Below are 25,337 nucleotides of genomic sequence, written 5' to 3' on the forward strand. Positions count from 1 at the left end.
ATCACGGAGGTTGATTTTTTATTTTTATTTTATAAAATTATAAATGATGAGCGACGCGAATTTCGCTTTTGAAGAGAATGCTTTTTTTTAAACAAAAAAAAGGAGAACTTGAGAGAGAAGAGCTTTTGAGCTCTTATGCTTTTTATTTTAAAAGCTTTTGGGGCTCTGCTTTTGGGCATCCCTTGTACCTTTAAATACGTGGTGAGGGCTTCGCTTCTCAGAGCATCTGGACGCTGAGTCTGAGAGTGAAACCCTAGCCACTCTCTTGTACTTTGATTTGATTAATATAAAAAGAAATACCGCAAGTGTAACAGACTTGGACACTCCAAGTCAAGAATCAACCGCGACAGCACCAAATAACCACTTCAAAACAATTCACAGATCACAATAGATTTGCACTGGCCCGGCGGAGTTCCGTGCCTAGAGATATTGGCCCAAAGACTGGCGCCCCTTTCGGTATTTCTTTTTATATTAATCAATCATCAAAGTACAAGAGAGCGGTTAGGGTTTCACTCTCAGACTGTGCGTCCAGATGCCCTGAGAAGTGAGGCCCTCACCACTAATTTAAAGGTTACAAGGGATGCCCAAAAGCAGAGCCCCAAAAGCTTTTAAAATCAAAAGCATCAGTTCTCTCTCTCTCTTAGAGAGTCTTTTCTCTTTTTTTTTATAAAAAAAAAGCAAAAGCAAAATTCGCGTCGCTCATCATTTTCCAAAAAAAAAAAGTTTTTTTTTTTTAATAATCCGCCTCCGCGATTTCCGGAATTTAGGGTTTTGGCAAAAATTAGGGTTTGCAAGAATTTTAGGGTTTTTGGCAGAAATTAGGGTTTCTGCTGTCCGCCACGTCATCACTTTGTGACATATCCCCCTCTTGAAAGCATTGTAATCGACCGCGATTACGCCTACAAAACCGACAAAAGCCATAAACCGTCTTAGCAGACACTGACTGTTAGTACCTACGTACTAGGAACGCACATCTAGCACATGTACAAAATCGACAGTCACATCACACGACATCACAGGACATCACCAGACATCACAGGACATCACATGACATTCAACATTCATTCGGATCTTAGACCATGATTTATCGGCAATGTAGCTAGCAATCACATCTAGGTCCAATCGGGACCTCAACGATGTCCGATTGACTAACCCCTATTGCAACCATGTCTATTCGAGATCAATCAGACCAAAATGCTGCAGTCATTTCGTCTATCAGTTCCTGCACTCACAAGAAGTCAAGAACAAATCAATATCATAATCAGGAATTCCATTTCATAAAGTCATCCAGCAGAATACTGTCAGCTCTCAGAATCCCTGAAGCTCAAAGAGACATCAGTGACTTTAGTATCAAAATCGAGGCATCTGTTGACAAAGGAGCGGAGTAACTCCCCTCTTGTGCATCCCACTGCACCAGATCTTCGGCCAAGCTGAGTTTCTGGGTTCCGTTTGGAGTAGACTATGCTAAACCAAAAGATCGAGGTAAAGTTTCACAATCCGAGGAGTATCTGCTAGGTCCTCCTCCTCCATCCACTTCGCATCAAATGCAGGAAAGTTCTTGAACTAAACCAAGAACCGCCTTCGGACTTTACCTTTCTTCGTATCATTATGTGCCAAAATCTGTTCAGGAACAAGGATCTCCTCGTTTTCTTCCACTTTGGGTTGCTCATCAGGCTCCCCATCATCAGGCACATCACCCTTAACAGGTTTCAAGAGACTCACATGCAATGCATTGTGAATCCTCCAAGTATCTGGCAGTTTCAATCGGAAGGAGACATCATTTATCTTGTCAATAATCTAGAAAGGTCCGTAGTATCACATACTAAGCTTTGGAAAAAGCCTCTCCTTTCCCTGTTTCTTTCTTAGGCGTGCCTTCTCAAAAGTAAGAGCACCCAATCATCCTCCTTCAGTTTCCAGTCGTGACGATGGCGATCCGTTGCCTTTTTCTGTCGTTCTTGAGACTCCTGCAAAGTCTCGCGAACCTTGGCAAAAGCCGTATCCAAATCTCGCGAATATTCATCCGCTTCAAATTTCTAATCTTTTGTGCTCAGGAAGGATGGAACCTTCGCAGCAGTTTCAACAATCTCACATGGCATCTTCCCCGTCGAAGAGTGTATCGTGTTATTGTAGGCAAATTCCACCAAAGGTAAGTTCTTTTCTCATTGAGTCTTCTGATGCGAGATACAAGACTTCAATAAATCTAAAATCACTGAATTGGCAATCTCAGATTGCCCGTCAGTCTGCAAGTGGAACGATGACAATAACTGCAACCGCGTGCCAATGTTCTCCCAAATTGCCTTCCAAAACAAACTCATAAATATGGGGTCTCTGTCGGAGACAATCGTCTTAGGCGTGCCATGTAATCGGAAAATCATCGTGATCATTCTGTATTCTCGGGAGATCAAAAAAATGAAATCCATTTCAATATTTTCCCAGTGGCGGGTGGGTATGGGTAAAGGTTGTAACAATCCCTGTGCCTTATGCCTGTCAAACTTGACCTTCTGGCATACCAAGCAACTGCGCACAAACTCTTCCATATCCTTCTTCAGTCTCCGCCAAAAGAAATCTCTCTCTACCCCTTTCATGGTGGTAGCAATGCCGCGGTGACCCGTAAAAGGTGGACAGTGGCAATCAGTCATAACCTTTTCCCTCAACGGCTGTGTAACGCACAACATAGTCTTTTTCATCAAGTAGCCTTCCCGAAGGGAGTATCCAGCTACTATCTCCCCATCCCGTATCCGTGTGAAAATATCTGCAAAATCTGTATCTGTGGCACACTAATCGACCATATCCTCGAAGCTCCTATGATGTATCGCGGAAATAGCCAGAACCAACGGTTTTCGAGACAAAGCATTTGCCACCACATTCTTTTGTCCCTGCACATGGACAATCTTGAAGTGGAACTGTGACAAGATGTTTGCCCACCGCATCTGCTTTTCCGAAAGCTGCTTCTGTGACAAGAAGTAGCGCAAACTGTGATGGTCTGTAAAGACAGTAAAATCCGCTTCGAGTAGGTAATGCCGCCACTGAGTAAGAGCATGGATAACCGCCAAAAGCTCTTTCTCATAAATTTGTGCTGTCCTCTCCGGCCTAGAGAACAAACGACTCTCATAAGCTATGACATGGCCTTCTTGCATCAAGACCGCACCCAGACTACGACCACAAGCATCACAAAATACTTCAAATGACTTCTGCAAGTCCGGCAAAGTCAAATCTGGTCCTGTAGTGAATTTCTCTTTCAATGACTGAAAGGCAGTCACCTCTGTGGGTCCCCACGAAAAAGGTACTCCTTTCTGTGTCAAGGTATGCAAAGTGGAAGCAACCTCTGCAAACTTTCGTATGAACCGCCTATAGTACGAACACATTCCCAAGAAGCTTCTAGCTTCATGAACATTCGTCAAATCGGGCCAATCACGGATAGTCTCTATCTTGGCCGGGTTCATTTGCACTCCTGCTGTTGACACAATGTGTCCCAAAAAGTGTATCTCTCGTAGGAAAAATTCACTTTTCTTAGCATTAATCACTAATGTGTGATCTCGTAATGCCTGAAAGACTTGAAGCAGATGATCTCTGTGTTCTGCCTCATTCTTCGAGAAAACAATGATGTCGTCAAAGAAAGTGCCAACAAATAGCCTGTACTCTCGAAAAATCCTATCCATCATCCGGTTAAATGTCGCAGGAGCATTGGTTAAGCCAAAAGGCATCACCAAAAACTCAAATAACCCAAAAGTCGTCCGAAAAGCTGTCTTGTAGACATCTCCTGGCGCTATCTTGATCTGATGATATCCACTCTTCAAGTCAATCCTGCTAAAGCACGAGGATCCCTGTAACCCGTCGAGTATATCATCGATCCTAGGAATCGGAAATCTGTTCTTGATGGTGATTTCGTTGAGAGTGCTATAATCGATGCACATTCTCCAAGATCTGTCTTTCTTCAAAACCAACAACACTGGAGAGCAATACGGTGAAGTACTAGGCTGGACAAGACCCTTTTCCAAGAGGTCTTTCACTGGGTTCATAATCTTTTCATTCTGTACTCAGCTCACACGATAAGGTGGCCGATTTGGTGGCGTGCTTCCAGATATGAGATCAATGGTATGATCTTCAGGCCCTCTCAAAAGCAATCGGCATGAGCGTGGAGAAAAAAATCTTGGCGTTCTTTTCTTCAGGTCAAAACATATTCAACTTTTATCCATCGTTCAATTCTCCCAAAAGAATGAGTAAGAAAACTGAAGTTCTTCAAGTACAATCTCTAAGCCCTTCATTTATCAAAGTCGCTTTCTCGGCCCGGTAGTCAACCACGACGTAGTTCTTGTGGTACCAAGGGATCCCAAGTAGAACGTCACTCGCGTGCCCTGAACACCCCTGTCATTGCAAACGAAGTTTGCCAATGCTCGGTGTAATGGCAACATCCCATCCGGGTGCTAGTCGAACTACCTCCGCTTGTGGCGTCAGTCTGTCGGGCGTAGTTCCAAATCGAGCCGCCAATTCCAAGTGAAAAGAAGTTGGCCTTGGCTCCTTCAAAAGAGCTTCCTGATCCTTCACTTTGCCCCAAAAAAAAAGCGGCAAAGTTTGTACTTTCATTCATTTGATTCGGTGCAAGTCCCACGCCATGTGGTATCAGTTCTACTTTTCTATCTGCCTTTTTGGCCACATTCCTTAGCTGCTCTCAAACTCTTAGGCCTGTCGTCGTCTTTATCATTCTGTTCTTTCTGTGCCTTATCAGGGCACTCTGCGGAGATATGTCCATGTTCCCCGCATCCAAAGCACTTCCCCTCTCTGATGAAGCGAGCTCTCTCCTCAGGAGTAAGCTTGGGTCGTGTATCCTTTTTTTTCTCTAGGTTGCTCTTTTTCATTCTACTTTCATTCCCAGAAGTCTGTTCGGCTCGTTGCGTCATGGCCTCATCTGTGGGGTAGGTCAGACTGCCAGAGTGAATGGCAAAGCCCCGCTTCGCATGACTCATCAACTCCTAAATAGAAGCTGACTTCTGTTCCAAGCAGTGATCTCGGATCTCTGCAGGTAGACCCAAGGTAAACCGCTCAATCTGTTCTCTGAATGAGATCTTCTTGAATGAAGAGGTGGGTAGAAAAGAGCTCCAGAATCTTTCACAATAAGAATTCACTGTATCGCTCTTGGTCATCCGGAGATGGTTCCAAGCAGCTCGTATATCTCGCTCAAACTCTTGAGTCAACCAAGAAGAAATAAAAAGCTTCTTAAATTTCAGCCATTTAACTGGTGCAGTCTTGTTTAAAAGAAGCGTGGACCACCAAGTACGAGCATTCCCCTTAAAATAAGAGGCAGCTCTCCGAATCTTGGAGTGCTCTGAATAGCGTCCTCCCGCGAAAGCGATGTCAAACTGCTCTATAAAAGACAAAGCCTTCGAAGCATCTGAGTATCCTGAAAAGTATCAAACTTGATCGAGTGGCCACCTTCCTTAAACTCTCGGACTTTCTTGCTTTTATCTTCGAGAAAGTCATACTGGTTGGCTTTGTAAAAATTCTTCTTGTTCGCATAAAACTTTCCGTCATCGGAATCTGAGCTGTCTGTAGACGAGTCCTCAGTAGAACTGTCAGTCTCTGGGCGAGATTTAGCCTTCTTTGCCTTGCCCTTTCCAAAGCGTTGCTTCTTGCTTCGCTTTTTACCTTTTCTGTCTTCTTCGCTCGAATCCGAGGAGCTAGAAGAACTGTCAGAAGAAGAAGAAGAAGAAGAACTGGGTACTCCTTCAAATCGAACACGCTTCTTCCGTTTCTTTGCCTTGTCAAATGTCAACCGACGGCCCAAATATCCCGGGAAGTCAGTGCCTTTCTTCTGCTTTTTGCCGTGCTTTTTGGCTTTCTTTTGCGTGTCAAAAAGCTGAGCAATCCGTGCATCAACCACGTTCTCCAGTTCCTTCTCCGTATATTTCTTGGAGGCAGAAGGTTTCTTGAGAGCGGGTTTCGGGAGTGGTGTTGTGGTTCTTTGCCACTCCATCTGTACCTCTTCCAAAGAGGTCTGGTTCATATATTTTGCCATCTTCGGGTCCTTGGCAAAATTGAGCATCATCTTTGTTGCATCGCCGATCAACTGGCGACGTTCTCTCTCTCGCCGCTCCGCCTAAGTAGGCCGAGGCGGGCCATACTCTCTGTCTGAATCTTCGTTGTGATCCCAGCCCGCATCTCAGATGCAGAGGGAGTCGACTGATCATTGCCTGAAGCCATAGGTGCCACGGAAAAAAAATATTCGGGGATCGGATTTCCCGTAGAAGAGAAATCGGCTGTGCTCTGATACCACTGTAACAGACTTGGACACTCCAAGTCAAGAATCAACCGCGACAGCACCAAATAACCACTTCAAAACAATTCACAGATCACAATAGATTTGCACTCGCCCGGCGGAGTTCCGTGCCTAGAGATATTGGCCCCAAAGACTGGCGCCCCTTTCGGTATTTCTTTTTATATTAATCAATCATCAAAGTACAAGAGAGCGGTTAGGGTTTCACTCTCAGACTGTGCGTCCAGATGCCCTGAGAAGTGAGGCCCTCACCACTAATTTAAAGGTTACAAGGGATGCCCAAAAGCAGAGCCCCAAAAGCTTTTAAAATCAAAAGCATCAGTTCTCTCTCTCTCTTAGAGAGTCTTTTCTCTTTTTTTTTATAAAAAAAAGCAAAAGCAAAATTCGCGTCGCTCATCATTTTCCAAAAAAAAAAAAAGTTTTTTTTTTTTAATAATCCGCCTCCGCGATTTCCGGAATTTAGGGTTTTGGCAAAAATTAGGGTTTGCAGGAATTTTAGGGTTTTTGGCAGAAATTAGGGTTTCTGCTGTCTGCCACGTCATCACTTTGTGACAGCAAGGGGCGCCAGTCTTTGGGGCCAATATCTCTAGGCACGGAACTCCGCCGGGCCAGTGCAAATCTATTGTGATCTGTGAATTGTTTTGAAGTGGTTATTTGGTGCTGTCGTGGTTGATTCTTGACTTGGAGTGTCCAAGTCTGTTACACTGGTATCAGAGCACGGCCTATTTCTCTTCTACGGGAAATCGGATCCCCGAATTTTTTTTTCCGCGGCACCTATGGCTTTTGGCAATGATCAGTTGACTCCCTCTGTATCTGGAGATGCGGGCTGGGATCACAACGAAGATTCAGACAGAGAGTATGGCCCGCCTAGGCCTACTTAAGCGGAGCAGCAAGAGATGGAGCGTCGTCAATTAATTGGTGATGCAACAAAGATGATGCTCAATTTTGCCAAGGACCCGAAGATGGCAAAATATATGAACCAGACCTCTTTGGAAGAGGTACAGACAAAGTGGCAGAGAACCACAACACCACTCCCGAAACCCGCTCTCAAGAAATCTTCTGCCTCCAAGAAATATACGGAGAAGGAACTAGAGAACGTGGTTGATGCACGGATTGCTGAGCTTTTCGACGTGCAAAAGAAGGACAAAAAGCACGGCAAAAAGCAGAAGAAAGGCACTGACTTCCCGGGATATTTGGGTCGTCGGTCGACATTCGACAAGGCAAAGAAACTGAAGAAGCGCGTCAAGTTTGAAGGCCTACCCAGTTCTTCTTCTTCTTCTTCTTCTGACAGATCTTCTGGCTCTTCAGACTTGAGCGAAGAAGACAGGAAAAGCAAAAAGCGAAGCAAGAAACAACGCTTCGGAAAGGGCAAGAAAAAGGCAAGGAAGTCTAAGTCTCGCCCAGAGAGTGACACTTCTACAGAGGACTGTTTACGGACAGTTCAACCTCTGACAACGGGAACTTTTATGCGAACAAGAAGAATCTTTACAAAGCCAACCAGTATGACTTTCTCGAAGATAAAAGCAAGAAAGTCCGAGAGTTTAAGGAAGGTGGCCAAGCACTTAAGTTTGATACTTTTTCGGGATACTCCGATGCTTCGAAGGCTTTGTCTTTTATACAGCAGTTTGATATCGCTTTCGCGGGAGGACGCTATTCAGAGCACTCCAAGATTCGGAGAGCTACCTCTTACCTTAAGGGAAATGCTCGTACTTGGTGGTCCACGCTTCTTTTGAACAAGAGTGCGCGAGTTAAATGGCTGAAATTTGAAAAGCTTTTTATTTCTTCTTGGTTGACGCAAGAATATGAACGAGATATACGAGCTGCTTGGAACCATCTTCGGATGACCAAGAAAGATACAATCAATGCTTATTGTGAAAGATTCTGGAGCTCTTTTCTACCCGCCTCTTCATTCAAGAAGATCTCGTTCAGAGAACAGATTGAGCGGTTTATCTTGGGTCTACCTACAGAGATCCGAGATCACTGCTTGGAATAGAAGTCAGCTTCTATTCAGGAGTTGATGAGTCATGCGAAGCGGGGCTTTGCCATTCACTCTGGCAGTTTGACCTACCCCACAGATAAGGCCATGACACAACGAGCCGAACAGACTTCTGGGAATGAAAGTAGAAAGAAAAAGAGCAACCCATAGAAAAAGGATGCACAACCCAAGCTTACTCCCGAGGGGAGAGCTCGCTTCATCAGAGAGGGGAAGTGCTTTGGATGCGGGGAACATGGACATATTTCCGCGAAGTGCCCTAAAAAGGCACAGAAAGAACAGAATGATAAAGACGATGACAAGCCTGAGAGTTCGAGAGCAGCTGAGGAATGTGGCAGAAAAGACACATAGAAAAGCAGAATTGGTACCACATGGCGTGGGACCTGCACCGATAATGAATGAAAGTACAAACTTTGCCGCTCTTGGGGCAAAGTGAAGGATCGGAAAGCTCTTTTGAAGGAGCCAAGGCCAACTTCTTTTCACTTGGAATTGGTGGCTCGATTTGGAATTATGCCCGACAGATTGACGCCACAGGCGGAGGTAGTTCGACTGGCACCCGGATGGGATGTTGCCATTACACCGAGCATTGGCAAACTTTGTTTGCAATGACAGGGGTGTTCAGGGCAGGCGAGTGACGTTCTACTCAGGATCCCTTGGTACCACAAGAACTACGCCGTGGTTGACTACCGGGCTGAGAAAGCTACTTTGATAAATGAAGGGCTTAGAGATTGTACTTGATAAACTTCAGTTTCTTACTCATTCTTTTGGGAGAGAACTGAACGCTGGATAAAGGTTGAATATGTTTTGACCTGATCAAAAGAACGCCAAGATTTTTCTCTACACTCATGCCGATTGCTTTTCAGAGGGCTTGAAGATCAAACCATTGATCTGATACCTGGAAGCACGCCACCGAATCGGCCACCTTATCGTGTGAGCCGAGTACAGAATGAAAAGATTATGAACCCGGTGAAAGACCTCTTGGAAAAGGGTCTTGTCCAGCCTAGTACTTCACCGTATTGCTCTCCAGTGTTGTTGGTTTTGAAGAAAGACGGATCTTGGAGAATATGCATCGATTATAGCGCTCTCAACAAAATCACCATCTAGAACAGATTTCCGATTCCTAGGATCGATGATATACTTGACAGGTTACAGGGATCCTCGTGCTTTAGGAGGATTGACTTGAAGAGTGGATATCATCAGATCAGGATAGTGCCAGGAGATGTCTACAAGATAGCTTTTCGGACGACTTTTGGGTTATTTGAGTTTTTGGTGATGCCTTTTGCCTTAACCAATGGACCTGCGACATTTAACCGGATGATGGACAGGATTTTTCGAGAGTACAGGCTATTTGTTGGCACTTTCTTTGACGACATCATTGTTTTCTCCAAGAATGAGGCAGAACACAGAGATCATCTGCTTCATGTCTTTCAGGCATTACGAGATCACACATTAGTGATTAATGCAAAGAAAAGTGAATTTTTCCTACCAGAGATACACTTTTTGGGACACATTGTGTTAGTATCAGGAGTGCAAATGGACCATCCGTGATTGGCCCGATTTGAGGAATGTCCATGAAGTTAGAAGCTTCTTGGGACTGCGTTCGTACTACAGGCGGCTCGTAGAAAGTTTGCAGAGGTTGCTTCCCCTTTGCATACCTTGACACAGAAAGGAGTACCTTTTTCGTGGGGACCCACAGAGGTGACTGCCTTTCGGACATTGAAAGAGAAATTGACTACGGGACCTATTTTGACTTTGCCGGACTTGCAGACATCATTTGAAGTATATTGTGATGCTTGTGGTAGTAGTCTGGGTGCGGTCTTGATGCAAGAAGGCCATGTCATAGCTTACGAGAGCCGTTTGTTCTCTAGGCCGGAGATGACAACACAGATCTATGAGGAGCTTTTGGCGGTTATCCATGCTCTTACTCAGTGGTGGCATTACCTACTCGGAGCGGATTTTACTGTCTTTACAGAACATCAGAGTTTGCGCTACTTCTTGTCACAGGAGCAGCTTTCGAAAAAGCAGATGCGGTGGGCGAACATCTTGTCACAGTTCCACTTCCAGATTGTCCATGTGCAGGGACAGAAGAATGTGGTGGCAGATGCTTGGCTCGGAAACCGTTGGTTCTGGCTATTTCCGCGATACATCATAGGAGCTTCGAGGATATGGTCGATCAGTATGCCACAGATACAGATTTTGCAGATATTTTCACACGGATACGGGATGGGGAGATAGTAGCTGGATACTCCCTTCGGGAAGGCTACTTGATGAAAAAGACTCTGTTGTGCGTTACACAGCCGTTGAGGGATAAGGTTATGACTGAATGACACTGTCCACCTTTTACGGGTCACCGCGGCATTGCTACCACCACGAAGGGGGTAGAGAGATACTTCTTTGGGCCGAGACTCAAAAAGGATGTGAAAGAGTTTGTGCGGAGTTGCTTGGTATGCCAGAAGGTCAAGTTTGACAGGCATAAAGCACAGGGATTGTTACAGCCTTTACCCATACCCACCCACCCTTGGGAAAGTATTGCAATGGATTTCATTTTTGATCTCCCAAGAACACAGAATGATCACGATGATTTTCCGATTACATGGCACGTCTGAGACGATTGTCTCCGACAGAGACCCCAGATTTATGAGTTTGTTTTGGAAGGCAATTTGGGAGAACATTGGCACGCAGTTGCAGTTCTCGTCATCGTTCCACTTGCAGACTGACGAGCAATTTGAGATTGCCAATTCAGTGATTTTAGATTTATTGAAGTCTTGTATCTCAGATCAGAAGACTCAATGGGAAAAGAACTTACCTTTGGTGGAATTTGCCTACAATAACACGATACACTCTTTGACGGGGAAGACGCCATGTGAGATTGTTTAAAGTGCTGCGAAGGTTCCATCTTTCCTGAGCACGAAAGGTTAGATCTTTGAAGCGGATGAATATACGCGAGATCTGGATACGGCTTTTGCCAAGGTTCGCGAGACTTTGCAGAAGTCTCAAGAACGAAAGGCAGCGGATCGCCATCGTCGCGACATGAAATTGAAGGAGGATGATTGGGTGCTCTTACGTTTTGAGAAGGCACGCCTACGAAAGAAAAAGGGAAAGGAGAGGCTTTTTCCAAAGCTTAGTATGCGATACTACGGCCCTTTCCAGATTACTGAAAAGATAAATGAAGTCTCCTTCCGACTGAAACTGCCAGATACTTGGAGGATTCACAATGCATTTCATGTGAGTCTCTTGAAACCTTTTAAAGGAGATGTGCCTGATGATGGGGAGCCTGATGAGCAACCCGAAGTGGAAGAGAACGAGGAGATCCTTGTTCCTGATTAGATTTTGGCACATAAGGATACGAAGAATAAGGGTAAAGTCCGAAGGCTTTTCTTGGTTAAGTTCAAGAATTATCCTGCACTTGATGTGAAGTGGATGGAGGAGGAGGACCTAGCAGATACTCCTCAGATTGTGAAACTTTACCTCGATGCTTTTGGTTTAGCATAGTCTACTCCAAATGGAACCCAGATTTCAGCTTGGCCGGAGATCTGGTGCAGTGGGATGCACAAGAGGGGAGTCACTCCACTCCTTTGTCAACAGATGCCTTGATTTAGATACTAGAGTCGCTGATGTCTCTTTGAGCTTCAGGGATACTGAGAGCTGACAATATTTTGTTGGATGACTTTATGAAATGGAATTCCTGATTATGATACTGATTTGTTCTTGACTTCTTGTGAGTGCAGGAACTGATAGATGAAATGACTGCAGCATTTTGGTCTGATTGATCTCGAATAGACATGGTTGCAATAGGGGTTAGTCAATCGGACATCGATGAGGTCCCGATTGGACCTAGATGTGATTGCTAGCTACATTGCCGATAAATCATGGTCTAAGATCCGAATGAATGTTGAATGTCATGTGATGTCCTGAGATGTCTGGTGATGTCCTGTGATGTCGTGTGATGTGACTGTCAATTTTGTACATGTGCTAGATGTGTGTTCCTAGTACTTAGGTACTAACAGTTAGTGTTTGCTAAGACGGTTTATGGCTTTTGTCGGTTTTGCAAGCGTAATGACGGTCGATTACAATGCTTTCAAGAGGGGGGTATGTCACAAAGTGATGACGTGGCGGACAACAGAAACCCTAATTTTTGCCAGAAACCCTAAAATTCCTGCAAATCCTAATTTCTGCCAAAAACCCTAATTTCCGAAAATCGCGGAGGCTGAAAAAAAATCAAATTAAAAAAATAAAATAAAAATGATGAGCGACGCGATTTTCTCTTTTGAAGAGAATGCCTTTTTTTAAACAAAAAAAAGGAGAACTTGAGAGAGAAGAGCTTTTGAGCTCTTATGCTTTTTATTTTAAAAGCTTTTGGGGCTCTGCTTTTGGGCATCCCTTGTACCTTTAAATACGTGGTGAGGGCTTCACTTCTCAGAGCATCTGGATGCAGAGTCTGAGAATGAAACCCTAGCCACTCTCTTGTACTTTTATCTGATTAATATAAAAAGAAATACCGAAAGGGGTGCCAGTCTTTGGGGCCAATATCTCTAGGCACGGAACTCCGCCGGGCTAGTGCAAATCTATTGTGATCTGGGAATTGTTTTGAAGTGGTTATTTGGTGCTGTCGCGGTTGATTCTTGACTTGGAGTATCCAAGTCTGTTACATCGACTCTGGTTTTAATACTGGTTTCAATGATTGGTGATTTTACTCCCAGGTGGAGTAGTGAGAAATAAGGTTGAGAATGCGTGTTCATACTCATGGCCCGAACCCTTGTGGTTATTTGCGGGGGGAGTATGGAGTATTTAAAAAGTGTTGTTTTTTTTAATTTACTCATGGCCCGGACCCTTGTGGTTATTTACGGGGGGAGTATTGTTGTTGCGACTCCCGGCTCGGACTTGGATGGTATGCGAGAGGAGTATTAAGAAGTCTGAGCAGTGGTTACTCTCAGCACCTCCAAACGATGTAGGCTGCGGTCTGGGGGGCGTTTGGTTGTAAAAGGTCTCTATATCTCATGGCCCGGATCTTTTTAGGTTATTGCCGGAGGAGTGATGAGAGAGTCGTTGAATCTCTCCCGGCGTGGACCTTGTTAGGTTATGTGGGAGGAGTGTTCATCGGTGGCTTTATGTTTCTATGTCTTGTAACATGCATATGTGAGCATTTGTGTTGCATTGTGATGTGTCAACCACTGAGTATTCCTAATTGGATGAGATTGCCTGGGTATGTAATTTTAGTGCATCAAGACACCCGTGGAAGATCAATACGGTATGGGTGTGATGGCTAATTTTACTATGCCGGAATATCAAGAGTTTCGATCTGGACGAAACGAGAAGCTAACTCCTTGATCAAAACAGCCGAAAGGAGAAGCTAACTCCTTGATCAAAAGAGCCGAAAGGAGAAGTGAACTCCTTAACAAAAAGAGCAAACTGATTGTCCCTTGGAATGTCCCTCGGAATGACCCTTGGAAATTTTTGAGCTAACTCGAGTTGTTTTGCAGATATGCTGTAATCGCGGACGATTACTCTCTTTCAAGAAGAGGAGATGTAACAAACTGATGACGTGGCAGATTTCTGAAAATTGCGCTGACATGATGACGTGACAGGCTGAATGGATTTCCGTGTTTTGCGCTAGCTGATGACGTGGCAGGTTGTACGGATTTTCGTGATTTACGCTGGCAGCTTTTTGGCTTTGCTTTTGAACTAGATGCTTTTGAGTTTGAAGGCTTTTTACAAGCTGTACAGATTTTTGCGTTTTGCGCTAGCTGATGATGTGGTAGGTTGTACGGATTTCCGTGATTTACGCTGGTAGCTTTTTGGCTTTGCTTTTGGACTAGATGCTTTTGAGTTTGAAGGCTTTTTACTGTAAACTGCTTTTGGGGCCTAGCGCCTTTAAATATGAGGTTAGGGCTCATTCTTTGGCATGCTTTCTGGAGAAGGTGCAAAGTTTGGAGTACCGGCTTTTACTTTGATGATGCAATATAAAGAAATACCGAAAGGGGCGCCAAGGTTTGGGGCCAATACTCTCTGGGGTGGAATTCCGCCACTCCGCGTCGCGTGTGCTCTCTCTTTCAGTTTCAGTTGTTACTAAAGTACTAAAAGTTTGTTCAGTCTGTTCTTTTCTATGGGCACGTGGTGCCTGTCTTGTGACACAGGGCGAAAACGGGTTGCTAGGGCAGAGAGAGAGAGAGAGAGAGAGAGAGAGAGAGAGAGAGAGAGAGAGAGAGAGAGAGAGAGAGAGAGAGAGAGAGAGAGAGAGAGAGTTGACACGGCCCGACGGAGCGTCGTGCCCAGAGGTATTGGCCCCAATGTCTGGCGCCCCTTTCGGTATTTCTTTATCATTGATCTTGCGAAGTACAACTCCCGAGGGACCTCTGCTCTCAGACTGTGCGTCCATATGCTCTGTCGAGTGAGGCCCTAAGGGCTCTTTTAAACAGTACAGGGGATACCAAAAGCAGAGCCCTAAAAGCAATCAGTTCAAAAGCTGCAAGTTTCAAAAGCATTTGGTGTAAAAACTGGCGCAAAAAGCTGCCAGCGCAAATCGTGGAGTTTCGTACAACTGCCACGTCAGCACAGTCAGCGTGTTTTCTAGATTTCCGTACGGCCTACCCACGTCAGCATGTCAACGCGATTTTCGGGTGTTCGTACAGTTGTCCAGGGAGCGTTTTTTAATCTCATATTCCTTGGGCCCTGTCGCCAGGTACCTAGAAGTTGGAACAACTTATAAGGTGACTCTGGTGTCCAGAATAGTGATACCACGTCATCAGTTATTTGTGACATAACCCCCCTTGAAAGAATTATAATCGCCCTCGATTATGCCAGCAAAAACAAACATAAGCCATAAACCAGTTCAGTAGACAGTGACTCTAAGTACTGACGCACTAGATGACACCAATCTAGCACTTGCACAAAGATGATAATCACTAAACATTCACGTCACATTCATATGAAATCATAGAGAGAATTCATGGAGATCTAGGACCATGATTCCTGGCAACGTATTTAGTAATCGCATCTAGATCCACACAGGACCTCAATGATGTCGGATTAACTAATCCTTATTGCAATCATGTCTATAGACTCTCAAGACGAAATGCAATAGTCATTTCGTCTTTCAAACCTGCACTCGAACACAGTCACATGTTAAGAGTATCCATCAATCAAAATCATTTCGAGAATTCCCATGTCGAAGTACTTATTTCATAAAGTCATCCAGCAGAATACTGTCAGCCCATTTGTATCCCTGAAATCCAAAGAAAAATCAGTGACTTTATTCCACCTGGGTAAGTGTAACAAAGGAGTGAAGTTACTTCCCTCTTGTGCAGTCCTGTCTGCACTAGATTCAACCTTGCTGATCCATGAGATCTCTCGAAATAGTCGAAGCTAGACCAAAAATCTCAAGGTAAAGTTCTAATATCTGAGGAGTATCTGCTAGGTCCTCCTCCTGCATCCACTTCGCATTCAATGCCGGATAGTTCTTGACTAAGAACTGTCGTTCACTTTACCTTTCTCGTTCCTTTCCTTGTGAGCCAGTATCTATTTTGGAACAAGAATCTCCTCACTCTCTTCTATTTCAGGTTGCTCCTCAAGCTTCCTGTCGATTGGCACCTCACCCTAGAAAGGTTTCAAGAGACTCACATGAAAAGCATGTTGACACGAGGGTTGTTTGCTTCTTCCTCGCCGGTGGCTGCTTTCCTCAACTTGACCCATCCTTCACTCTCCCGTGCAGTGGTTGCTTCTTAGTGCATCCTTGATGTTAGTCTTGGGCCTTTTTAGAGATGCCTCACACTTTGCCTGGGTGGTTTTCCTTTTCATAGCGGCTTGGAGGTGCCTATTTTTTCAGAGGTTCTGGTAGATACCCTCTCCTTCTATCCCCTATCAGAAGTTGCCAAGGCACTATCTACCCTCATTAGGAGAGGTTTTTTCCATTGACTTGTTTATAGAATTGTCAGTTTTCCAAGTTTTCGCCTCTGGCCTTTATAATTGCCTACAGTGTTCTTGTAACAGTTTTTAACTTCCACTTGGGGTCTGTACCATTTTGGGCACTCCAAGGGGGGTCAAGTACAGGGTTGTCGTCGTACGACGTATAGGACAATCCGTATGTTCCGTACTGTACCGTACGACTCGTACGTTTCGTAGATGACTTGTCCGTTTTTTAAAAAATTTATTTATTTATTTTATTTTTATAATGTGGTGGTGTGTTTGTGGTGTGGGGTGGGATCGTTTTGCAATTTTGATTGCATTTGACCAAGAGCCCAATGGTTGCATTGGCTCAAACAACCATGACCTATGTGCAGCGAGGCTCGGATAGCGGATCTACTATGGCGGTCACCACTTTGGAGATCATGATTCTTCTTTTTTCGGACATTGCTGTTCCAATGTCCATGGGCAGATCTTTCATGTTCTAACTTGTAAGACTTAAGTTGCAAGTACTTAGTACTAAGTACTAAGATCTATGTCATGACTCATATGATCTATCATGTTCTAACTTCTGAGTTTGAAAACTTCTTGGTTTAGTCTCTCTTGTAGTGTGTAAAGACATGATTTTTTTTTGCATCGTATGTTACGTCAACGTACGTCTTAATTTTTTTAGTTCGATTAGTACCACACGTCTTCGTATGTGTACCCGTCATATGTGACTGTACGTGTCAACCCTGGGACTCAAGTAATAGAATGTTAGCTATCCCCCCCCCCCCCCCCCCCCCCCCCCCCCCCCCCCCACACACACACACACACACACACACACACACACACAGATGAAATGTTATATTGACGTCTTCAAAAGGCGAAAATGACCTATGAGACCAAATTGTTACAAAATTGTGAATCTAATACCATGTCTGGATACAAAAAGACTAGAACAAAAATACTACTACTAGTAGGATCCATCCTCATCTGCACTCTGGATGTCGAGAGAGTATGGCTCGAATCCTTTGTTGTAGTCTCCGTCGATGCTGTGTAGCCTCTCTCCTCAATCGTGGCCGTCTGGATCTCCGTAGCTCCAGTGCTCGGTCAATGAGAGTGCCGGTAGTGGTCGAATGAGTGTGAGCGGAGCTCTACAATGATGGCTGCTCCTCTGGCTGTCCCATATCTAGTGAAAAGAAATCTATAATCCGTCTTTGGGACTCTCTCTCTCTCTAGCTCTCCTTAGTAAAGTGTCTCTAAATCTGTGTAACTCAAGAAGATACAGCCCAAGACATCTTTGATCCTCATAACTCATGACCCTAGAGAAAGGACCGAAACCCTCTCTAAATAAGCAGTGGAAACACCCCGAATCTCATAGTACACTGTGCAATGACATATGTAATGTAGCTCTGTCTCTGGCTCTAGCTGGCATAAACGGCATATCCTGTTGTCTGCTGGTATCCCTCTAAATCTACCAGTCTCAATCTCCAGTTGATGTGAGGATGTGCGTATCTGACTAATGGCACACCGCAAACCATGAGACATATGTGTATCCATGTAGCTAGATCGAATCACAAACCCATCTCCTGTGAGGTGGAGAAGATGCTCTCTATAGAAAGCCGTCTTCGGACCCAACTCCTGTGGCGGCTCTATCCATCTCCTCTTGGCGTCACGTGACACATCCAACCCTATGTGTCCGTGGACAAGCTACAGCATGACCAGGGTTCAGTTCAGTCCAGTCAGTCTAGATTAGAAGTGATCTGGCACTTTTGTGAGTCTATTCGTAGACTGTGCATGCCCAGTCACTTAGTGTAGATGCATATCCTCTGGTTGCACACAACATGATCATAAGCATTCCCATCAAAATCCATCAGAATCCTTCAGGGGAATTTTCCAGTGCATTTAGCCTATTTTCCCTATTTTTGACATTTTTCACTTATTATTTTTAAGTGACTTTTGTTGGAAAGTAGGTAGGGAAAATTGAGTAAGTTTGTATATAAGCACACCTAGACTAGCACTAAATGGCAGAAGAGGCAACAGGAGCCAAGCTCAGCAGGCAACTTCTCAACAAGATCCCTTGGTGGATTTCCCTCCAAGCAAGACCCAGATCTAGCGTTTTCTTCAGCAAGCATCCTCGCCAGGCAGTTCCAGCCACTAGCGTTTTTGCATCAGGATACCATCGCCACAGATTCCATCAGCTAGCGTTTTTGCAAAGCTCAGCAACCTAGCGTTTTTGACATCAGTTCTGGCCTAGCATTTTCTGCAGGTATGAGCAGCGTTTTTCAGCCATGAAGAGCCTGCAAGTTCAGCCCTAAAAGAGTAGCAGATTCAGCCCGAAAAGACCATCAGTTTTCAGCCTTAAGAAACCTCAGTTTCCAGCCCTAAAAGTGCAGATTTTCAGTGACAAAGACCCACAGAAACAGCCTCAAAATCAGCGTTTTTGGACTAGTCGCAGATTTCAGCCCATAGTGTTTTTGGACAATAGATAAAAGATTGCAGATTTCAGCCCTTAGGTCGGTGTCGCCATCCCCGTCGTCATCGCCGACATAGCTTAGACTTGCATCAGTCACATGCATTCAGTTTGTACCGGTTTGTGCAATCATAAGTAGACCACTCTCGCCGATGAGAGTGGGGCCTTCGGAGGAGGGTTTTACAACGTCTCTGGTGTCGTATCTCTCTTCTCTCTCTATCTCTCAGTCTCATACACTTGCACGCATAGTGTCCATTCACTTTGTTTGTGATCATAGCACTCTCTCATTAAGAACGGAAGGCTCTACCTTCGATAAGAACAAAAAGGAACCTTGAGCACAGTTCGGAGCACTCATCCTGAGCAAAGCGCAAACATTCATTATTCTGCAGTACCTAACATTGGTATCAGAGCTTTGGCAGTGTTCTGTATCACTCAAGGAAAGAACCACAAGAATCACAATAATTTTTTTTGCTTGTTGAGGTCGCATGAACCCAAGTTTGCTTGGGCGTGTCGTGTTTTTGAAGAGTGACAGGAAACCCAAGAAAGAAGGGCTTGTCCAGCCTCCCCTTGTGTCTCTTTTCACTCATTGAGAGCGAACCGTGCACTTAGCGGCCGGCCAATCGACGTGAGGCGGGAAAAAGCAACCTTGGTGTGAGCGCAAGGCCGCTAAGGGTGCGCCCGCGGAAAAGAGCAGAACTCGGGTGAAGAGAAGATCCTTCTCGAACACAAATTGCAAGCGAAAAAAAGAACCTCAAGACCCTCAAGAACTCAAAGACCCCCAAGAATCCAAGTTCCTCGTGAACTTAAGAACCCAAGACCACAAGAACCCACGACTTCAGTGGATGGTCATCACTCGAAGCGGAATGGATACTTCGCTTGGAGGTGATGAGCATGAGAGAGGCGAAGAAGAATTTTCCCCACCAGGAGGTTTTTCCAATCCTCCCCCTTCCCCATCTACGTCAAGAATTGCACTAACTCCTATGGAGGCTTTAGACCAGATGTTTCTAGAAAAGAGGGTAGAACGCGAAGCAAGAAATGCAGAAAGAATGGCAGAAATGAATCGCAGCCACGCAGAAAGAAAAGCAGAAATGGATCACAGGCACGCAGAAGACAAAGCAGAAAGAGAAGCAGAAAGAAAGGCAGGACAAGAATAGAGCGAGTGACGCATGCAAGAGTTCTTGCGACTTTTTTCTCAAGTGCAGGAACAGATGCAAGAGATTCGGGAAAAGGAGACTCTCTTAGTCTCTTCTTCTCCCAAGCATGGCACACATGATTTGAATGATGATGATTTGAGTGACAATGATTTGCACGATGATTTGGATGTTAATGATGAGCATGATCAAGATGTGATTTCTCACAAGCATGATGATTTGCATGATCAAGATGTGATTTCTCACAAGCATGATTAGTTGCATGAAGATGATGTGATTGTTCACAAGGATGATGTGTTAGTGGATGCTTTTTCTAGCGAAGCTAACCTCGTAGTAGATTCGATCAATCACGAAGAACCGATCTTGACTCTCGAGTCGAGGTCCAAAGAACCCCCACAGGACGATTTGATCATTCACGAACGATCGATCTTGGCTCTCGAGCCTAGGTCCAAAGAACCCTCACAGGAAGTATTATGTGTTCGCATGATTGATACGCACGCATTGTTCGAGTGTTTCATTCGTGATCGTTTCCTGTATTTTCGTCAGCATCTTTATGTGATCCCTTTTACTAGGCATGACATATTGTATGTTGAGCACGTTTCACTCATGGTGGATGAGCAGGAGTATATGCGGATTTTTCATGAAAAGCTGAAAAGTATGCATTCAAGGAAGTCACATTCCATGTCTCTTCCTTGGCAAGACACGGTTGTAGAAAGAGCACATAAAAGTATGAGCACCAAGCATGGGCATTTCCGTTGTGAATTTCCACAGTTGATTGATTTAGATCAGAAACACAAGATTCGATCTCATTGTTTGCTTGTGTGTGGTGAACGGTTTGGCACTCCGTCTATTGGTTCATCTACATTGTATGCACAGTCTTTAAGGAAGACAAGATTTTTTCCACTCACTTTACATGGAATAGGTATATTCATGGTTTTGTGTTGGAAATGGTTTCAGGAATTTTCAGCCATGGAGATTCTTGAAGAAGAAAGAAGCATGACTCTCGACGAAGTTGAAGCATTGAAGGAGCCATAGAAGACTTTGTGTCGCTTTCGGCGCGGCCCAAAGAAGAAGGCATTGCAGACCTTTATGAAGTTCAAGTACCACACGACCTACATATCAGAGTGGGCCGGCAAAGAGTCCCTTCTAGGATTCCAGATGCTGTCGGCGATCTCCCTCGACGCCATACAGTTCGGTACCAGTACCTCACTTTGAAAAGGAGGGGACGTCACATGACACTCCAACTCTATGTGTCCGTAGACAAGCTACAACATAACCAGGGTTCAGTTCAGTCCAGTTAGTCTAGATTAGAAGTGATCTGGCACTTTTGTGAGTCTATTCGTAGACCCACTTATTATTTTTAAGTGACTTTTGTTGGAAAGTAGGTAGGGAAAATTGAGTAAGTTTGTATATAAGCAAACCTAGACTAGCACTAAATGGCAGAAGAGGCAACAGGAGCCAAGCTCAGCATGCAACTTCTCAACAAGACCCTTGTTGGACTTCCCTCCAAGCAAGACTTAGATCTAGCGTTTTCTTCAACAAGCATCCTCGCAAGGCAGTTCCAGCCACTAGCGTTTTTGCATCAGGATACCATCGCCACAGATTCCGTCAGCTAGCGTTTTTGCAAAGCTCAGCAACCTAGCGTTTTTGACATCAGTTCTGGCCTAGCGTTTTCTGCAGGTATGAGCAGCATTTTTCAGCCATGAAGAGCCTGCAAGTTCAGTCCTAAAAGAGTAGCAGATTCAGCCCGAAAAGACCATCAGTTTTCAGCCTTAAGAACCTCAGTTTTCAGCCCTAAACCTGCAGATTTTCAGCGACAAAGACCCACAGAAACAACCCCAAAATTAGTGTTTTTGGACTAGTCGCAGATTTCAGCCCATAGCGTTTTTGGACAGCAGATAAAAGATTGCAGATTTCAGCCCTTAGGTCGGTGTCGCCATCCCCGTCGTCATCGTTGACATAGCCTAGACTTGCATCAGTCACATGCATTCAGTTTGTACCGGTTTGTGCAATCATAAGTAGACCACTCTCGCCGATGAGAGTGGGGCCTTCGGAGGAGGGTTTTACAACGTCTCTGGTGTCGTATCTCTCTTCTCTCTCTATCTCTGAGTCTCATACACTTGCACACATAGTGTCCATTCACTTTGTTTGTGATCATAGCACTCTCTCATTAAGAACGGAAGGCTCTACCTTCGATAAGAACAAAAAGGAACCTTGAGCACAGGCTGGAGCACTCATCTTGAGCAAAGCGCAAACATTCATTCCGTTGGACCTAACACCTGGTATACTACTGGATCAGGTACTGACGAATGAGTCTAGTAATCTCCACCCGTGTAAGAGACATCGAGGATGTCTGAAGAGAGTACTGGAAAGGGGGCAGCCTGTCCATGGTGAAGCCATGCATCTGAAACCATGATGTCATTTGTGCATACCAGCATGAAGTGTCCCTTTGAAGAGCTAACTGTCTGGAAGACTCGAGGGCTAGTCTAGCATATCTGTCTCGAGTAGTGTCCCACAAGCTGTGCTCAAAGGAGACTGATCTGGTAAGCGCCTCAATCTCCATAGGAGGGGCAGCTAGCTCTGCTCGAATGATAGCGTGGGGTACGGAGGTCTTGGCTCTGATCAGTCGAGAGATCATAGATACCAAGGGTCTCTCCATACGTCTCCAACCATCTTGGCCTACAGAAGGTCCCCATATCTGCACCGCATACAACATAGCTGAGGCTACTAAAGGCCATAACCATAAAGTATGAGAGAGAGAGAGAGAGAGAGAGAGAGAGAGAGAGAGAGAGAGCTACCAGTCTGCACGCAGTTCCTCGCTCCTGACACGCTGTTCATTACGTGCTAAGCGTTCTTGCTCTGCTCCTGCTGCTGCTCGCATGACCAAGCTGTCCACTACGAGTTGCTGCTCTGCATGGGCAACCTCCCTCCGTTTTCCCATTTTTCTCTTCGTTTCTTTTTGTTTGGCTTGGTTTTATGCTCGTTGTGTGTGCTCTATACTAGTTGTATGGGTGTGCTTGAATTCCTTGGTAGAGGGTGTGTGAGTGGTTGGGGGTTTGCGTGTCTCTGCGAGAGGGAATTTTCCTTTTTTCTCATGTCCCGGTAGGGTGGGTGTGTGCACCTGAGTATGAGTCTATTGCTTGCTTTCTGTTTGCTATTTTTGTTGTTTGGTCTTTGTTTTTTTTTTTCTTGGGAGAGGCTGCCCCAGTTCTCTTTGATGTGTTGCTGCTTGCTCTCTACGAAGGTGGCTTGCTGGGTTTGGCTGGGATGAGAGTCTCCACTCACGCTTTTGGACCGGTGGTTTCCACACATTGCTGTTGCAGTCATCCTCCACTAGCTGGTGGCCTTGTTGGTGTCAACATCGACCTTGCTGGACCATCTTTCAGTGGTGCTTTTTAGCGGCTACCTATCGGTTGACATGAGGATGGTTTGCTTCTTCCTCGCTGGTGGCTCATCCTTCACCCTCCTGTGCAGTAGTTGCTTCTCAATGCATCCTTGATGTTGTCTTGGGCCTTTTCAGAGACGCCTCATATGTTGCCTGGGTGGTTTTCCTCTTCATAGCGGCTTGGAGATGCCTCTTTTCGGTGCAGATGTTGCCAAGGCACTTTTTACCCTCATCAGGAGGGGTTTCTTGTTTATAGAATTGTCAGATTTTCAAGTTTTGGTGTGGCCTTTATGATTGCCTACAATGTTCTTGTAACAGTTTTTACTTCCCCTTGGGGTCAGCACCATTTTGGCCACTCCAAGGGGGGTCAAGTAATAGCATGTCAGTTATCTTTTTCCACATACACGCGTGCACGCGCACACACACACACACACACACACACACACACACACACACACACACACACACACAGAGAGAGAGAGAGAGAGAGAGAGAGAGAGAGAGAGAGAGAGAGAGAGAGAGAGAGAGAGAGATGCTGTGGATGAAGGTGGCAGACTTTGGCGCATCTCGTCTTGTCCCCGAAGGAATGCAGCATGTGTCAACGGCTGTGCAAGGCACAGTTGGCTATCTGGATCCGGAGTATTTTCAAACTTTACAACTAACGGATAAGAGTGATGTATACAGCTTGGGTGTCATGCTTCTGGAGCTTATCAGTGGCCAGAAGCCTATTGATAGGTGTCGGGAGCCCCAAGTTACAAGTCTATCTGTTCTCTTCATAAAGTGCATGCAAGACGGGAGAGTGGAAGAGCTCATTGATCCTTTCCTTATAGAGCCGTCAACTGTATCAAGTCACAAGGCGTTGGATGGGATGACGGTAGATATATCTTTTATTTTTGACAGTGTTCGTAATGTAATGCCACTTTTTAGTGTGCAAATGTTTATGTATGTGTGTAATATGTGTGTGTGTGTGTGTATATAATGTATGCCACTTTTTAATGTGTAAATGTATGTGTGTATGTGTAAGTCTATGTACATGGATGTGTTTTTTTGTGTGTATGTGCACGCGCACGTGTGCACACACGTCCAGTTGACATGAGCTTTTTGCTTAGGTGCAGGTGCGCTCATCTATAATGGCAGTTGCTGCTCTTGCTCTTCAATGCCTCTCTATTCAGGGTACTGACCGCCCATCTATGAGCACCGTTGCTGATGAGCTCCGCCATATAGCACGTGCCTTGGAGGAGGCTAATCATGGTAATGATGGGAATAAGGACTCTTCCAGTGCGTCTTCCAAAGATATTTGTTCTGAGCAGGTGGAAGCTGGTGCTGTCGTGGTTCACAATGCCGACGAGGTCTTCAAGCAATCTGCTTCAACCACCACGTCAATTGGCAACCTCAACATTCCTACCTTACCACGATAGTCTGTTGATACCATGGCACCTGCAGAGAGAACGTACAGAAAAGGCATGCAAAGTGGCTTTCTAGAAGAGCGTATATGATACAACTTAGGTATTAGTGTGTCGAGAAACCTACAAGAAATTATAGTCGAATACAGGGATAGACATTACATGGGGAGGCACTTAATACTAAAGAGGTGGGGGTTGGTCTATCCCATGCTCTGTGAGAACAATCGCAACATCAGCGAGGCATAGTGCCTCTTTCATTTGCCCTGCTTGACTGGAGCTCTAGATTCCATCCAAGCTTTGTAAATAATGTCCTCTTGCTTATCCATTTCATTCTGTGGATAAAGCCAATGGTCTGGTCACTCCCGTAGTAGTATGAGAACAAAATGTACTCCTACAATGTCATGTGGGACGGAGCTGGCTGGGTGTGTGTGTGTGTGTGCGTGCGTGTGTGTGTGTGTCTGTGTGTGTGTGTGTGTGTGTGTGTGTGTAACATGTTGGGTGCTGCTATGTGAATCTCTCTTTCTCTGATGGTTGTGTATGCTTTGTATTCAAACATAGTGCTCCTCACACTCTCTATCTCCTCTTGGCACAGTCCACATGTAGGGTCGGTTGTTTTGCACAGAATTATTTGCTGCCTCATTAATCTGTCGTAAAAATTGCCTACACGATCCAAAATGTCTTGTGCTCTAGACATGCATGGGCCTTCCATGCCAAGCACTAGAATCTCGTTGTCAAGGACTTTGACCTTTAAAAAAAGCCTATTTGTGAGTGTAAGCAAAG

General features: G+C 45.0%; 1 protein-coding gene across 1 annotated transcript in view; it reads left to right on the forward strand.

The window, feature by feature from the left end:
• Positions 1 to 25,126, forward strand: part of LOC147422260 (wall-associated receptor kinase 1-like) — a 73,597-nt gene extending 48,471 nt beyond the window's left edge. The window contains exons 6-7 of the mRNA XM_086502466.1: positions 23,702 to 24,028; positions 24,270 to 25,126. Coding sequence (XP_086358592.1) covers positions 23,702 to 24,028; positions 24,270 to 24,572 — 630 coding nt within the window. The 3' untranslated portion in view covers positions 24,573 to 25,126. The remainder of the gene's footprint in view (positions 1 to 23,701; positions 24,029 to 24,269) is intronic.
• Positions 25,127 to 25,337: the final 211 nt, after the last annotated feature.

This window comes from Adiantum capillus-veneris, chromosome 27 (genome assembly GCF_014529385.1).
Source record: "Adiantum capillus-veneris isolate H3 chromosome 27, ASM1452938v2, whole genome shotgun sequence".
In the NCBI taxonomy this organism is placed as follows: domain Eukaryota; kingdom Viridiplantae; phylum Streptophyta; class Polypodiopsida; order Polypodiales; family Pteridaceae; genus Adiantum; species Adiantum capillus-veneris.